The 17938-nt window shown below is 44.2% G+C and overlaps 1 protein-coding gene across 1 annotated transcript in view; it reads right to left on the bottom strand.

Annotated features, from left to right (window-relative positions):
• HECW1 (HECT, C2 and WW domain containing E3 ubiquitin protein ligase 1) overlaps positions 1 to 17938 on the bottom strand; it is a 321373-nt gene that overhangs the window by 34008 nt on the left and 269427 nt on the right. The window contains exons 20-22 of the mRNA XM_006148902.3: positions 17007 to 17127; positions 16172 to 16285; positions 14098 to 14250 (exon numbers count right to left, since the gene is read on the bottom strand). Of these exons, the coding sequence (XP_006148964.1) occupies positions 14098 to 14250; positions 16172 to 16285; positions 17007 to 17127 (388 nt within the window). The remainder of the gene's footprint in view (positions 1 to 14097; positions 14251 to 16171; positions 16286 to 17006; positions 17128 to 17938) is intronic.

Here is a 17938-nt window from a genome sequence, read left to right as displayed (position 1 = left end):
TCAGGAGAAAAATATTCATCTGTGCTGTTTGTTAAATGCCTCCTGAGTGCCAGTCAGTTTTCTTGTATCTTTAAAACCATCATGCACACCAGGCACGAGTGTGGGCTGAACTATGTCTCCCCAGAATGCCTATTTTGAAGTTACCCATCGCACTTTAGAATGTGACCATATTTGGAGACTGAATTGGTCTTTAAAGAGGCAATTAAGTTAATATGAGATCATATGGGTGGGTCCTGTCGGTATGACTGACGTTCTCACAAAAAGAGAACGTTAGGACACAGACATGCGTGTGTACAGATCAGCGAGGACATGGAAGGTGGCATTTATAGGACAAGGAGAGCGGCTCCCGAAGAAACCAAATCTGACATCACCTTGATCTCCAGCTTCCAGCTTTCAGATTTTGAAAAAGTAAATTGTTATTGTTTAAGCCACCCAGTCTGGGGTCCTCTGTTATGGCAACCCTGCAAACTGATACAGACACAGCCTAGTGTGCTTCTACAGCTGTAACAGAGTACCACAGACTAGGTAATTCATACACAACAGAAATGAGTTTCTCACAGTTCTGGAGGCTGGAGAGGCCAAGGCCAAGGCATTGCCAGGTTACACGTCTCATGAGAACTTTCTTCCTGAGCCCTCACATGGCAGAAGGGATGAAAGGGCAAAGCAAAGGGAATGAGTTCTGTGAGCTCACAGAGTCGAAGAGAGTGACTTGCTCTTTGAAGTTCTTTCATAAGGGCTCTGAACCCCATCTATTGAGAGATCATCATCTCATCTCATCATTTAATCAGTTCCTAAAGGCTTCACTATCGCACCAGCAATTAGGTTTCAACCAACTGAAATTTGGAGGCTATAGCATTCAAACAACAGCAAACACAATTATCTCCTTTATGTGGATCTGAACAACTGGGGCTGAGACAGGTCAAGACACCTGCCCATAGTCCCATAGCATTGAGAGCTGGAGTAGGAATTTAAACCCAGATTTGTCTTGTACACTCTGGGTATTCTGTCTCAGGAACTGAAGGGTGCTGTCTCTGCACCGGGACTCATGCTGGTGCCAATGGTAAAGGCAGTAAAGGGCAGCCCTGGTCCAGTCTTGACACTAACACATTCACACAGATCATCATGCTGCAAAGTAGCCAGGGAGAGATGGAATGAGTGACAGACAGCAGACTAGAGCGGCGTTTTCTCAGACTGTTTTGCTTAGAAGCACAGACATGGAAAGGAAGAAGGGGAGTCTGAGTGGTCAACTGACTGGCCACTCTTCGTTTTTGGAGATCAGCACCATTTTCATCTCTTCCAGATATTGGGATTGAATGCAAATTTCATTAGCTAAAAGGCTCTAGCGAAAAAGTATGTACATGGGCACATATCCAAAATCCTTAGAGAAGAATGGAGAAGCCGTGGCCACCCTCCCTGGCCCACCAGTGATTTCTCACTTTCTCTCTCTCTCTCTGTATCTATGTCTCCGTCCATTGAGGGCACTCGTCATATGGCAAAAATCTGAGGAAAAAAAGTGTTGAAAACCTTTGCTTCCTAGAATAACTTAAGATAGAACAAACATATTTATCTGGAACAGAACATTCAGGAAAGGAGTAATGAGAGAACTCTATAATATTTTACTAAGAGTTTCTTCCAAGAGTGAGAAAGAGACAGAGATGGAGAGAGAGTGAGAAAGAGAGACAGCTCCCCCAATAGGACCTGATACCATGACCCACCCCCCAGCTTCAGTCAGCCACAGAGCACGAGCACACATGAGCTTGGTGTACTCAGGGAGGTCTCCAGCTGGGAACCCAGAACCCTCCCCTGTGGGTCAGGCTCTTGGAACATCACGTTTCACTGCTGCCTCACCATCCAGCCTCATCTATCATACGCTATGTGAACCTCGAGGGTGGACAAAATTCAGGTTCATGAAAATGACATAGAGAGACCAGAAGAAACAAATGGGTGTATTTGGGGAGTATGGCAAAGTCTTAAGGAAAGTATGAGGAGCTGGTGGGGGCAGAAGGTGTTTCAGAGCAGGAGGTCACTGTGCATGGGCTATCCTAAGAATTTGAGCCATCTGGACTCCATTTTGTAGAAAGTGGGGAATTAGTAAAGGTTTTTGTAAAGAGTAAAGGGGGTCAAAGTGGCAAAATTGGATAAAAAAGGGAAAAAATGAGAAATAGGATGAACATGGTAGTCTATACATATGTTATATTTATGTATTTATTTAATTTTGCAATCAGGTGCGTGAGAGAGAGAGAGAGAGAGAGACAAAGTACCCCCCAGGAAGGATGACCATGCTGCAATCCCTTCTCTCAGGATTTTGGGCACACATGAACATGTGCTCAGTGTATGTGTTTTTTTTTTTTTAAATCACCAGGTTCAGGACTTGACCATGCAGTCTACCATGTGGGATTCAACCACCTTAACCACCACACCACCATCTACCTTATTTATTTATTCATTTGGAGAGATTTTTGCTATGGGCGCATGTGCTTGCCAGAAAGACAGAGAGAGACAGAGAGACAGAAAGCTAGAAACCACCCCCTGCGGTAATGGCCATGCCGCAATCCCTTCTCCTCCATTCTCCTCTGGGGATCTTAGGTACACACACACACACACGCCCGGCATGAGTTTAAGCCACCGGCTCCAAGACTCAAACCACAGTTGACTTCATGGGAGTCCAGCAACATAGCCATTATGCCAACTGCTGGTACCTATTTATTTATTTTTTAATCATCAGAGGGAATGTGCTCCCTTGCCAGTATGAGAGAGAAAGAGATAGTGAGAGAGAGAAAACTCCAATGGGGGTGCAGTCATGCAATGCCGTAATCCTTTCTCCTCCATTTCTCTATCCAGCCAGGAATTGGGGTATGTATATACGTGTGCCTGGTGTGTTTTTCAACCTGCCTGACTGGAATTTGAACTGTGGGTGGCCATGTGAGATCTGGCTCCCAATGCACAGTGCTTAACTGCTGTGCTACAGGGCCAACCCCACGGGGGATTTATAATATGCCGAAAGTTCATGTGCACAACAGTGTGTGAAACCCAGCAAGCCTTCAGCTGTAAAGCAGTGTATAGGTGAATTCACTTCTAAGAGGTCTGTATATAAATTCATAAATACGATTATACATATTTTCTTATTATCATTGGTTGGCGTTCTCCTTGCTTGACTGGCCCTCTCACCTCAGTTTTTTTTTTTTTTTCTTTTCCTTTTTTTTGGGAGGGGTTTTTTTTTTTTTTTTTTTTGCTATAGGGCGTGTGCGCTCGCCAGAGTGAGACATAGAGACAGAAAGCGAGAAATCACCCCCCAAGGGGGATGGTCACGCCACAATCTCTTCTTCTCCATTCTCCTCTTGGGATCTTGGGCATGCACGCACACGCGCCCAAAGTGAGTTTTAAGCCACCGGGTCTGGGACGTGCACCGCGGTCGACTACGTGGGAGTCCAGCGACATAGCCATTATGCTAACTGCTGGTTCCCTCACTTCAGTTTTTATCCTGCAACACATGTCATAAATCTAAGATGTACACTTCCATATTTTTCATCCAAGTCATATAGTCACATATGAACACATTTATATTCATTTATTCATATCCATACTCATGGAGGTTGGGGGCCATTAATTTTTAATCTTTGAATTTTATTATTCATGCTTTTCTGCTTCTTTTTTCTCTCCACGATATCTTGAGGAAACCCCTCTTCACCACCTGTTTAGATTCTGATTCATCTCCTTCTACTTCACATTACTATGCAGGGTAGATGTGCTGTAATGAACTTAACCGTTCCTTTGCTGATGGACATTGCTGTTGCTTCTGGGTTTGTGTCTTTACAAATTACATGGAAATAAATACCCTTGTTTGTTTCATTAGGCATTCTAGTACAGCTTTTGAAAGCCTGCACCCTAGAACCAGACCTCATGCGTTTGACCCCTTGCTCTGCCACTTATAAGGCGTCACCTTGGGCAAGTTTTAAAGCTCTATGACTGTCAGTTTATTCCTTTGTAAGGTGTGGGGATCACGTGGCAGGTAGTGGTGCAGCAGCAAAACAACTGGACCCACACGGGAAAGGTCCTGGTTTCATGTTGTGGGACCTCCCTGATTATATGTGTGTGCATGCCTGTGATCCAAGTCAGCTGACACTGGGGGTGGACTGTGGCATGGAGACCCTGTCAGGGCTGCCGATATCTCTGTGGCTATCTCTTTCTTTGTCTCTCTCTCTCTCCAAAGAAATAAATAAACCTAAAAAAAGAAAACCACAATAGGGAGATCATAACAGGCTGTGTAAGGCACATAGAGATTCACAGAGATACCTGGTCCATAATAAAGAATAAATATTACCTATTATTACAAAAGTACTTAATATAGGCATTACTAGGGCATTTGTTTTTGTGAGAGAAATTCGTGGGCCAAAAAACATGCTGGTTTTAAAATTTTTAGTTTATGTTGTGAATTGTGTCCCCTTCCCCTGAAAAAGGGTGTAAAAAATTCATGTTTCTAGGGGAACCAGCAGTTAGCATAATGGCTATGTTGCTGGACTCCCTCGTAGTTGACCGTAGTTTGCGTTCTGGACCTGGTGTCTTAAAACTCACGCCGGGCGTGTGTGCGTGCATGCCCAAGATCCCGAGAGGAGAAGGGAGGAGAAGGGACTGCGGTGTGACCATCCCCCCTGGGGGGTGATTTCTCGCTTTCTGTCTCTCTGTCTCTCTCTGTCTGTCTGGCGAGCGCATGTGCCCTATAGCAGAAACCTCTCCAAAAAAAAAAAAAATTCATGTTTCTATAGGCAATGCATGAGAGTATACTTTTATCTACGTCACCTCCAAACTTCCTTATTTTTTGCCAAAAAGAGTTATATGTGAAATATCATCATGATCTTAATTTGCATTTTTCTAACCACTGATAAAGTTGAAATTACAGAAGAATCAAATACAATATTCTCTGAGTTTCAAGTCTGAAAAAAGTTGAAGACAGGGACAGGCAGGACGACGCAGTGGTGCAGAGGTAACGTGCTGCTGTAGTGGAGCTGGGCCACTTGGAGGATCTCTGGTGTGGTTCCTCGGTTGACCTGTATACCCAGGTGTGCACTCATGATCCTGGCTGGAAAGGCTGGTGAAGGGATCATGGCATGCAACTCTGTTGGGGGTGCCTCCCTGTCTTTCACTCTCAGGAAAACAATTAGCTTACAAAATTACATAAAACAAGAAGTGGACAGGATGGACATAGTCACAATGAATCAAGCTAATCACCATACTTCGTGGTGACTTTTGCCTACTAGGAGGGTTATCTAGATGAAGCAAGAGATGGGACTAGCAAAGCCCTTGAAGGTGCCTAGGAGAAAACCCAGGCACCGTTGGGGAGGGCTGTGACTGGGGCTGAGGCTATCTGAATCTAGACCCCCATCCAAAGCACACACTGAGTTCCTCTGTGAGGAGGGTCCTTGGAGGTAGAATGGCCATGAGACGGTCTGTAGACTCTCATAATATTGTGGTTTCTACCTACTAATTCAAGACTGCAGATGTAGTGAGGGATACTTAAACTGTGTTATCTAGGATTTCTTAAGTTCTATAAGACTCTACAATTACACTTAATCCCTACTTGGCCAAATTAAACATGCTCAGAGGAGCTTACCTCCTTCCCTTATGCCCTCTAAAGACCTGAAACAGAAGATTTTTTTTTTAACCACCCAAGTGGTCCACTTGGAAAGGGAAATAGATCAGGCTGGGCTTGAAGGAGTGAGGAGGCTCTATTTATTTTACAGGCAGCAAAGGGCCTTGTTCCTTTATGGAGATTTTGGTTTAAGGGCCTGAAATATCTGGTTGTGACACTGCTATGGTCAGATTTGTCATTGCACTGACACAAAATGAGCACACGGTGGCTGCACAGAAGTGGTGAATGAGTAAGCATCCCATTTGAAATCCGACTTCTGAAAATTCCTCTCACACCATTACATCAAGAGTGAGTCATATTGGGAACCAGCAGTTAGCGTAATGGCTATGTCGCTGGATTCCCACGTAGTCGACCGCAGTTCGCGTACCGGACCCGGTGGCTTAAAACTCACGCCGGGCGCATGTTGCGTGCGTGCCCAAGATCCTGAGAGGAGAATGGAGGAGAAGGGATTGCGGCGTGACCATCCCCCCTGGGGGGTGATTTCTCGCTTTCTGTCTCTATGTCTCTCTCTGTCTGTCTGGCGAGGGCACGCGCCCTATAGCGAAAATCTCGACTTCAGTGCACTTGCTCTGAGAGAAGTAGCATTTAGGATGATTAAGACAGAAAAAGAATTTCTAGTGGTAATTTGAGAGAGGACAATCGGGGAACTTAAATGACACTCAAGAATGAGCATTGTTTTACTGAATCCCAAATATTCTGAACTAAAAAATGGAGTGAGTTTAAACTCTCATAATGAAGGAGCGTTAACTGATGGGCATCTTATTTATCCATCTATCTATCCATGAATCATCTGTCTATCTATTCTTCATTCACCCAGGGTTCCATCTGTCTATCCATCTGCCCATGGTCCCTTCTTCCCTCTTACACTTCGTTCTCTTTCCTTCCATGTGTATTTACAAGCCTGTGACTAGGAAAGCTACAGAGAAGACTCTGGTCTCTTAGGGCCTATGCTCTAGGTGGAAAACAACAATAATGAGTTATAAATAAACTGTGTGTATTCCAGATAGGAATAAATTCTGTCAATATGTAATAATGCTAAGTTGGAATGTGTTATTTTAAAAGCGTTGCTTCTTTTCTTTATCTTTTTTTTTTTTTTTTTTTTTTGCTATAGGGTGCATGTGCTCACCAGAAAGACAGAGAGAAACAGAGACAGAAAACGAGAACTCACCCAGCCCGTGACCCAGAAATCCCAGACCAGCCTATGACAAAGACTGTGGTCATACCACAACCCTTTCTCCTTGATTTTCCTCTTGGGATCTTGGTGCCCAACATTAGTTTCAAGCTGCTGGGTCTGGGACTTGAACTGTAGTCAGCCATGTGGGAGTCCAGTACTTTAACTATGACACCAACTGCTGGCCCTAGTGATCACTAATTTTAAACTCTCTAGTTTTCACACTTAACCTTCCATCATGTGTAATGCTTCACCAAGTTTGTTCTCTTGTTCATTCTCTGAAACATCCTCCTATTACCACTGCTTCTCCCCTACTTTGCTTCTTCATGCTCTCTTCCAAGAACTATTTCACCAGTTTCTTAAATAGCATTCCCATTGTCCACTCAAAGTTATCTCCCACTTGTAACTAGTGTTGACTTCCTGATTTTAAATACAGATCTGATCAAGAATTGCCTCTACTTCAAGAACATGAGTGACTGACTTCCTGTTGCTGTAATCCTCATGCTAGGACTGAACTCTCCCACCTCTTTGTCTATTTCCAGACCATATCAAACTGTTATCTGTTTGTTCACCCCTCTGTCCTGCTGTGAATACTGGGCCCTCAACCTAGAGGTCCCTTTCCCCCCCTCTGCTAGTCAACTCTTCTCACACTCTCAACGCTCCTTGAATCTACTACTTACACAATACAATACAACTCATGCCGGGCACGAGTGCGTGCGTGCCCAAGATCCCAAGAGGAGAATGGAGGAGAAAGGATTGTGGCATGGCCATCCCCCTTGGGGGGAAAAAAGAAAAAAAAGTCTATAATCTATGGTAGAGACTGAAAGATTGGAAGATGTCAAAGCATTGAAAATAGTTATGGACACTATGGACACTGGAGACAGTATGGAAGGAGGGGGGGTGAGGGGAAGAGTGTGAGGCATTTTAGGGAAGGAACTCGGGGGGAAAATAGAGAGGCAAGACATTGTGGGACATAGTAATGGTTTATTATCTGTTGATGATAACATATATAGTATTCTCAACTGGACTGGTCTGAGGTGTATTTCATGTTGGGTAAATTTTTTTTGCAAGCCAAATGATGTATAGTGATCAAATGTATAAAAAAATAAAAATAAACAGCAATGGAAAGAGCTTTTAGGTCAAAGGACCAAAAATAAAAGGGATTTTAGTTTTCCATTTACTTAATGTGTATAAAACAGAATTTTCACTATATTTATTCATATTGCTCTCTCTCAACACTCTCAACACTCGACTAGAAAAGAGGGAAGTGGGTAGAATAGTGATGTCACTATGTCCCGCTGTCTGGGGCTTTTGATTAAGCTTTAGTCCAGTAGAGACATGAGAGGAGACGGTGTTCTAAACACCTCCATGTGCTGGGCACTGGGCTAGAGTGACATAAGACAGAGCCACCACTGTTCCCATCCAGCTTATTTTCAGAGGAGGTCAGAAAAACGAAACAGAAAAACAAAGAACTGCCATATGAACCACACAACATCACAGAGAGCATGACCCCACTGAAGCCCAAGTACCTGCAGGCAAAGAGAAGCATTAGGGGGAAGGACACAGTGTCCGTAATTCTCCATGGATTTCTTCAGGTGGTGCTTAGCCTGGAAGCGGCCACTGCAGAAGCAGGTGCAGCGTGAGAAGGAGGAGGAAGCCTACCCTCAGAGCAAGCAGGGTCTGGGCATTGTGCAGAGCTGCGCCTAAGAGTGTAAAGCTCCCAAGGGACGTGTGCATCTATTGCTGACTGCATGGGTTTTAGAGCCACGGATAACAAAGGAAAATGTGAGCTTTGAGCAATCAGTTGTACATGGAGGAAGGAGCACACTCCGTTTTGACAGCCCTGGTACGGGGAAGACGCTGGCGTGACTTTCAGAACACAGCTCATTTATGCACCGAGGAGTCAACCAGATGCTGTTCTGAACACCTTGCTGGGCCAGGCACTGTTCTAGGGTAAAATGAGACAGAAGAACCTCTGCTCCCAGAGAACAGAATTTTTACATTCTGGGGAAGTCAGAAAGAATAAAACAGAAATAAAAGCCCCAGAAGAAGATCAGTGAAAGATAATAGCCAGAGTAACAGAAAAAGATAGAAAGGACCGGTGCAAAGATACCCCTGTTGTGCTTCAGTCCTGGGCAATGTTTAATCCTTTGCAGCTGACCTGTCCTTGCCATGTCTGTGGTCACGTCTGGCTGTGTTTCTAGGGTGAAGAGGAGCTGGGCCGGGAAGGGGCATCCAGGGGCACATCTCCCTTCTCCCTCTACCCTGAATCCTGCCTCGGCTTCTCCTGCATCAAGGGACGATCACCAGTTTTACATGGTCAAGGCTGTCCTCGTGACGGGCCCTGTCATCTTGTCAGCTCTCTGTTTTCTTCAGAGTGATGGACAGATTAGATGATTGTCATCTTCCTTCAGGCCCACGAATCATATGATGAGCTCCTGAGGAGTGAGGAAGGGAGGAGAGCCTCTCACAGGAGATCTGAGGTCAGCCCAGCCAAACCCATTCTGCTCATGGTTAAGAAGCATCTAGAGGCAGCCTGTATTGGGCTATCAGATTTGAGGACTCAGGAGTCTGGTCTCCTTGGTGCCCTGGGCCTCCTGGCTGCAGGAGGGACAGCGACAGATTTTCAGGCAGGTGCAGTAATACTCACAGTTGCTAACGCTGGTCCAAGAGCCACTTCAGCCAGGCTGAGCTCTCCTAGGTGGCCTTGGCTGACATGATGGTCAAAGATTAGACACTTGGGGACATAGGAAATGGAAAATTTGCAAGTTTTCTTTGTTAAATCTTTTACCACAAGACACAAGGATGGTTTAAAGGAAGAAAATAACGAAAGGAGTAACTCTGGCATTGCAATTTAGTTAAGACTCTCCAAAGCCCAACAATAACTTTGTATTCGAAGCTACAGAAGACTCTGCAGGGAGCTCGCGTCCACTCCGCCGTGGCGTGACCCTGGAAAGGCACACTGGTTTCCCTCTCCCAGGAGCTCTGAGCTACTGGTAAGGGATGAGCAGTCCAGCCGCACGTGAAGGTCCATGATATACTCTGGTCCTGCATCTGTGGGGATGTGTGGGCTTGTTCTGCATTCCAGCATTCTCTCCTAGTTGAGAATTCTGAGGCCTTAAAGTGTTTAGAGCTGGGGGACCAGCAGTTAGCGTAATGGCTATGTCACTGGACTCCCATGTAGTCCACCACGGTTTGAGTCCCAGACCTGGTGGCTTAAACTCACACTGGGTGCGTGTGCTCGCATGCCCAAGATCTCAAGAGGAGAATGGAGGAGAAGGGATTGCAACGTGGCCATCCTCCCTGGGGGGTGATTTCTCGCCTTCTGTCTCTCTGTCTCTCTCTGTCTTTCTGGCGAGCACACATGCCCTAGAGCAAAAACCTCTCAAAAAAAAAAAAAATTAGAGCTGGAACGTCAAATCATAAGAGAAGTCCCCTGCTCACTTCATAACTACTTGCCATCCAATCTGTGGTGCTGAAAATAGCTCTGTTTAAGTTGCTCATTGGTTAAAAAAGCCTCCTGTAATTTTGTTTCCAGGATACACAGCAAATATTCCCAACATGAGTGGGGACATCAGAGGATCGAAGTCAGCATACTGGCATGCTGGGCCAAGTTCTTAGACCAAGGAGACTGGCACGTTGAGGGCAGGTTCTCCTGAGCCCTTGTAAGGGATCCAACTGGAGGACTGGGCTAATTCATACACACTCCTGCGTTCCCCTCCTCAGTGCTATGCAGTATAACTGACATAGTACAGGGCCTCTTCAGCTCCTTGACACAAAGATCAGCAGTAGGCTACAAGCCAGATAGAGAGCAGGGGACTGGGCAGGTGGCTAGGCTCCTTCACACTGGAAAGTGACAAAGGCCTCTCTTAAGTAGGTGGTCCAGCAAACGTGCAGGCTACAAGCTCAGTGCGTCTTCCATGCTTTTCTTTAGGCCTTCCCTGTGGCCTTATTTTAATTTTATTATTATTACTTTCTATTGCCAGAAGGAGCACACGCTCATGACAGAAGCCCCTCCTCCTCTCCCCTGTCCAGTGGGGCGTGTTCACAGTGTAAAGCTTTCTCCACTTCTCCATCCCCTCAGGATTTGGGGCATGCTCACACACATGCCTGGTATTTTTTTCTTTTTTTTTCCAAGCTCCCAGGCTATGGTATGAGGCTTGGTTGGTCATGTGGGATCCAGCTTTCTAAGCATAGTGCTTAACCACTGTGCCACGGGGCTGGCCCCCCATAGCCTTATTTTGTGGTCACACTGAAGCATGCTTGACTCAGAGGTTTCCTTCAGAGCTTTGAGTCTCATTCATCTCATTTAGCTTATCCCAGCTATCCTCAGCCTCCAACACGCAGTGTCCTTGGTTGCCTGGCCTCTTGGGCTGCCTTGACATCCTTAGCGCCACACTGCCAATTCTTTTCCCTGAACACTCGAAGACCCCATCCTATTGCTTGCACACCCATGTGGCCTGTCTTTTCAGGCTGCCTTGTCCCCTCACACAGTAGGCTGTCTCCTGTCTCTTCACAGGCCCCCAGACCCTGAGCTCTCTTGCCACTGGCTTGGCTTCCCTCATGGGTTCTTTTGCTCTGCCCATCTGGCATATCAGTGTTGTCCACACTTATGTGGACCTGAGCTTCACTCATCACCTGCATCAACTCTGGGTGGTCTCATCTCTCATAACTGACCCCCTCTGACCACCTCATCTGTGTGGGTGTCTCCTAATTATCAATTCGTAGCCCAACTACTCTCCTGTTAACTCGGGCCATAGGTCATAATGATCACAGGAACTACAAACTGCATGTTATCTTTCCTCTAATATCTTCTTCCCATAACTCCTATAGAAGTTAATAGTATCAATCCACCCAACTCTGCAACCACAAAACCACAAACTTACTCTCTCTTTTTCTCTCCTTTGTCTCAACATTCAGTCAGTGAAACAACTAGCTCGATCTCCTTTCACTCCAAGATGTCTTTGAAGTTAGTTTATTCCTCTCTTTGACATAGGTTTTTAAAAAAGGATTATTTAATTTTATTATTTATTATTAATCATAATTATTATTTAATTGACGATAGAGCATATGTACACCTCCCAAAGGGAGACGGATAGAGAAAGTGAGATAGCAAGCCACAGGGCCAGGACTCGAACGACTGTCAGCTATTTGGGAGTCCAGCACCTTAACCACCATGCCACTTGCTGGCCCCTTGTCTTAGTTTTGATCTCTAATCCTCCTCTTGACTTATCAACAATTTTAGAGTTGGTCTGACTGTTTCCAGTCTTACATGCTCACATTTGTTCTCCACACTATGTCAAGGTTTAGTTTTTATAAGCACAATCTAATAGTTTATTTTATTTTATATGTATATATTTTTGAGAGATTTTTGCTATAAAGTATGTGTGCTTGCTGGACACACAGAGAGAGACAGAGAGAGAGAAAGTGAGAAATCACCCCTAGGGGAAATGGCCACACTGCAATCCCTTCTCCTCTATTATTTTCCTGGGATTTTGGGCAGACATGCACTTGGGCCCGCTATGAGTTTCAAGCTACTGCGTTCAGGACTTGAATCATGGTTGACCGTGTGGGAGGCCAGCACCTTAACCACTACACCACCTACTAGCCCAAGGTTTACTTTTTAGAAACACAATCTATAATGCTCTCCACAGATAACACAGCCTTCTGATGTTGTCTCCCACCTCTTTTCCCATCATGATTGTTTCTTTTTATGAGATGTATGGGCTTCACTCACCAGTCTCTCACTGGGTAAAGTAAGATATTTTCCCCAGAATTACATATGTATACCAAGCTAATACATACACATGCACACGTATGTGACATTTAAGATATTATATAGTAGTTGTTGGTTCAATCATGTGTTCCTCCCTTTACTCTTCCTTGAGGGAAGAGACTTTGCTTATCTTTGTACCCTTCCAGTATGTAGTATGTGCTTAACTCACAACTGTTAAATTACACACAGTATTCTTTACAACGCCCGGCATATCGCAAGGTTGTATGACTATTTGATGAAAATATTTCTTTCTTGATTTTGCTAACCTCAATTTTTGAACTCTAGTTTTCAACCTCTTAAATTTCATTCTCACAAACTAAAAGAGAATTGAGGAATTGTACTATGTACAATCATTGCACATGTAAATTCTTGTGTCATGGGTTAGAGCATTCTCTACTGTTAGACTGGAACTTACCTGAAGGTGTCATAAGTGAGTGCTGGCATTCAATCCTTGGGGCCATAAATCCCTTCCATGGTGACATGCCTGCTCCACCTTCCCCTGCCTGTGTCTTCCTGCCTCAGAGGCTTCATCATCTACTTACTGATAGGTTACAGGCAAAGGGGTGACCAAGGACAGGTTTTGCCTCCTTTGGTGGCAAAAATTTGAGTAGGACATATTCTTCCTCGGCTCAAAAACTTCAGAGCTTAGAGTGTGCTGGGAGAGAGAAGGCACGTGTGCTCTTTGGAAGCCTCAGCTAGGGATGATGGGGAGGGGGCAGTTACATTGCTGCTATATAACCAAACCATAGTGACTTGGGTTCTAAGTCCAACAGGCTCAGATATCACCCAAACTCCCCTCAACAGCAGCATAGGTAAGCCAAGTCAGAGAAGAACCCACGATAGCGATTCCAGGGCTCAGTTCCCTCTAGGTAACTAAAGCTCCTGTGGTGGGACCAGGAGTAATTTTCAAATCAAGCATGGCGGTGATGTGGCAGGAACGCGCATGCCCCTATAGTTCTGTACAGCTTTCTGGAGACTTCTAAGACTGATATTTGAGGTCTGTCCCCAATACAGTGATACAAAATTGACTGATACTTATCTTCTTATGCAATTTGTCAATAGCAGACAACCCAAGAGGTACTGCACTCTCAAGACAGAGGAAGTTTAGAGATCATCAAGCCTTATTTTACCAAAAGATGCAGAAGCTGAAGTCCACAGGGCTAAAGTCCTTGGTTCCCAAAGTCAAAGTCCAGTATCAAAGAATTTTGAACCCATGCTTACCTTTAAGAGTTCTGCCAGGGACTCATGTGATTTTACTAAAATTATCAATATTCGTAACCCAAATAGACTTATCCTAGTGTCTCCTCAGTAGGCAATTATTCTATCTTACATTGAATTGCAATTGATGTATTATCATAATCCTAAGTAATTGATCTTGTATTCTGGGTAAGGACTAACAGAGCTTTCCTCCCAGGGCTCTGTTGGTCACTCTCATCACTCCTTACAATGGCTTATAGAGACCAGAACTTCTAAACATCTAGAAGTAGCAAGTATACATCTTACCATTCAAGATGGTTTTCTACAAACGCAGACATGGGGCTGATCTGCACCGTGTACGTATCATTTGCAGAGTACTCAAAGAGTCCGTAGTAAGGGTTGAAGAGCTCCTGAGACAAAAGGAAGAAGAACTCTCGAGAAGGACCACTGTAGTCCAGGCTGCAAAGGAAGAAGAGGTCCAGGAAATTCATTATGTGCCCAGTGACTGGGATCTGTTTCTTATCCAAATTCTAGTGTGCTCATTCAGAGTTGGGGTGCTAAGGAAAGCAGAGAACAGCTTCTGCTCTTTACAGTGGATCATGATAGTAGTATCAATTTGCTGCAGAAAATGAAAGAACACTGGAGCCAGTTAGTGATATGGTGATTAAAGTGGCTGGATTCTACATGGTTGACAATGTGATTTGAGTCCTGGATCTGGTGGCTTAGAAAACACACTGGGCATGTGTGTAAATGTGCCCAAAATCTAAAGAGGAGAAAGGAGGAGAAGAGGTTGAGGTGTAGCCATCACCCCTAGAGGGTAGTTACTTCAGCAAGTACATGTGCCGTATAGCAACAATATTGTGTATATATATATATACACACACATATATATATAATTTAATTTTTTAAAGCAAGAAGCAATTAAACTAGAGATTGAAAGTATTACAGATAAAAATGTAACTTAAATTTCAGTAGAATGTTTGGAAGATAATTTTTTAAAATTATTTATTTAATTTTATTCATTCCCCACCCCCCAGGGGGGAATGGCCACACCGCAATCTCTTCTCCTCCATTCTCCTCTAGGGATCTTGGGCACGCACGCACACATGCCCAGCATGAGTTTAAGCCACCGGGTCTGGGACTCGAACCACAGATGGCTACATGGGAATCCAGCAACACAGCCATTATGCCAACTGCTGGTCCCATGGAGATATTTCTTAATCAGAGTCTATGAATAAACTCTTATGGCAGTGTTTCTTGGCCTTTTGTTTCTGTTTTTATATTGTTTTGCTTTTTACATTTAGGTCATCTAATGCCAGGAGATAAAACTCACAGCCGGCCTTTGTTGTGAGGGGCACAATGAAACAATTTCCCAAGACAATGCATGTGTGCACAGGCAGGTGCATTTAAAAAACTCCAGAGTTCATTCCAATACGCCCTCCAGATCTTGCTCTCCATGGTTCATATGGTTTTCCATAATCATTGAAATGATTGGTTTGGGGTTGTACTCAGAAGAGTACTCCACACAAAAAGTGGAGTTACAGTGGTTTAGAACTGAATTCTTGGTTTATAATTTGAATATGTGATTTTGGAATCTAGGGTATGCCAATAATTTTTTATTTAAAAAATTTTTCTACAGGGTGCAAGTGCTCACTGGACGGAGAGAGAGAGAGAGAGCAAGAGACACACAGAGACAAAGAGAAAAAGTGATAAAATGCCTCGATGGGGGATGGCTACACCACTGTCCCTTCTCCCATTTCTCCTGGGATTTTGAGTGTGCACACACACCTGTTTTTTTCTTTTCTTTTCTTTTTTCTTTTCTTTTCTTTTCTTTTTTTAAGAGAGATTTTTACCATATGGTATGTGTATGCTTGCCAGAGAAACAGACAGAGACAGAGAAAAAGAAAGCAAGAAACCACTCTCCAAAGGGAATGGCCATGCTGCAATCCCTTCTCCTCCATTCTTCTCTTGGGATTTTGAGCATGCATGCACATATACCTGGTGTGAGTTTTAAGCTGCTGGGTCCAGGACTCAAACCTCAGTTGACTACATGGGAGTCCATCCAGTGATGTAACCATTATGCCATCTGCTGGTTCCTCTGTTATGTTTTGAAGACACTAGGTTTAGGACTTGAACCACACTTGGCCATGTGGGATCTAGCCACCTCGATTACCAAGCCACAGGCTAACTCAGTGCTGGGTTTTTGAAGAACCTGAAAGCTAAAGCTTGGCAAGACCAAAACCTCCTGGGTGAATGTGATCAGAATCACCTTGAGGCAAAGGCTTATAGTGACCCTCACCCTTAGGAGAAACCATCCCTGATCCTGGGGGCTCTGATCTACCCACATTGATGTGTCTGCATAAAACTGCTAGTGCCTCACCCTTCCTCGCCGACAAAGGTAACATAGAGCTTGTTTCGCTGGAGTTCTTTCCGGGAATAGGCCATCACCTGATTGAAGGTTCCTTCCAGCAAGTGGTCTCGACGAATAATGAGCCTAAGAAGGACAAGTGGCGGTGAGTGGTGGTCTAAGGTCAGCGTGTGGACAGTGCTCTGTGTAAGTTTTGAGAGCCCAGGTGTGTGGCCTCGATCTCCAGCCCTCCCACTGAGAGAAGAAAGGGCAAGATGCATATTCTATTCCATCGATTTAGTGAAGGCCTTATCTTAACACACTCTCCAAAACATTGGGAGCACAGGAAAACATGATCGCTATCATTGGATACATTCCATCATACTGGACTGCTTTTAAGATGAACTCATAGAATAGCTCTTAAATTGGATCCCCTGGTTTGGTTTTGGCATTTTAAGATAAAATTAATAAACCCCCAAAGAGGAAAAATAAACAGTGTTGTGCTTGGATTTCAACTACAAAGTGTCAAAGAGTCCACGAATTGGACTTAGGAGTTATATTTTGTCCTAAGAATAAGGAAAAGGAAATGTAATATATATTGATGTAATGTATACTTTTGTCTGAAATATACTGTTCTTTCTCTTTCTCCTTCCTCTCTCTCTCTCTCTCTCTCTCTCTCCTTCGTGTCACCTTTTATTAACTTCCTCTTTTTGTTTCCTTCCAACTTTCTAATTAATTTCAGACATAATTGCTACCACATCGGGATATCCAATCCCGCCCCCCCCCAAAAAAATTTGTAAGGGTATAAGGGAGAAAGAGGTAGAAAAATCTACCATCTGATTTCAGTGCCAAGCACTGGACCACTCACTTAATTTTCCCTGGACCCTGACCAAATCCTTTGGCTTCCAGTTTTCGGTAGAAATTGCGGAGCTTGGCCTCAAAGTCTCTCCTGTAAGGTGAAGGGGCTCTTGCACTGGCTCTCTGTAAACCTGCAGAGAGAAGCACATATTCTGAAGAACATCATTTTTTTTTTGGGGGGGGGAGAGGATTTTGCTATAGGGCGTGTGCACTCGCCCGAAAGACAGAGAGACACAGAGAGACAGAAAGCAAGAAATCATCCCCTGGGGGGATGGCCACACCGCAATCCCTTCTCCTCCATTCTCCTCTCAGGATCTTGGGCACGCACGCACATGTGCCCGGCGTGAGTTTAAGCCATCGGGTCCGGGACTCGAACCGCAGTCAACTAAATGGGAGTCCAGTGACATAGCCATTATGCCAACTGTTGGTCCCAATGCTCAATTTTTTATTAAAGGACAAATAAAAATATCAAGGTGATAGCAGAGCAGGAGCTGAGAGGGGCGCATGTTGACTTTGTCATATTTTTCTTCTTCAGTAAGTTTTTCTTCCTTTCTATCTCTTTATTGTTTATTTTTAGAATAAATAAAAATAATATACAAAAAGAACTATAAATTATGATGGAAATAAATATTTATGTCATCATTTCAATTATTTCAAGTTGTATTTCTTTAACAGTATCTCAATGAATGTGGGTCAGCAGGTGGTATGACGCTTAAGGCTCTGGACTCCACATGGCCAATTCTGTGGTTTGAGTCCTGGATGGCTTGTAAAACACACCAGGTGTGTGTGAGTGCATGCCCAAAATCCTGAGAGGAGAATGGAGAAGGGATCGTGGCATGGCCATTTCTCCTAGTGGATGATTCTCACTTTCCCTCTTTTTCTGTCTCTCTCTGGTTTCTTTTCTTTTCTTTTTTTTTTTTTTTTGAGAGATTTTTGCTATAG

The sequence above is a fragment of the Tupaia chinensis genome, unplaced genomic scaffold, assembly GCF_000334495.1.
Source record: "Tupaia chinensis unplaced genomic scaffold, TupChi_1.0 Scaffold000249_1, whole genome shotgun sequence".
In the NCBI taxonomy this organism is placed as follows: Eukaryota; Metazoa; Chordata; class Mammalia; order Scandentia; family Tupaiidae; genus Tupaia; species Tupaia belangeri.
Note: the sequence above shows the minus strand (reverse complement) of the source record. Positions and strands in the feature narration are given on the sequence as shown.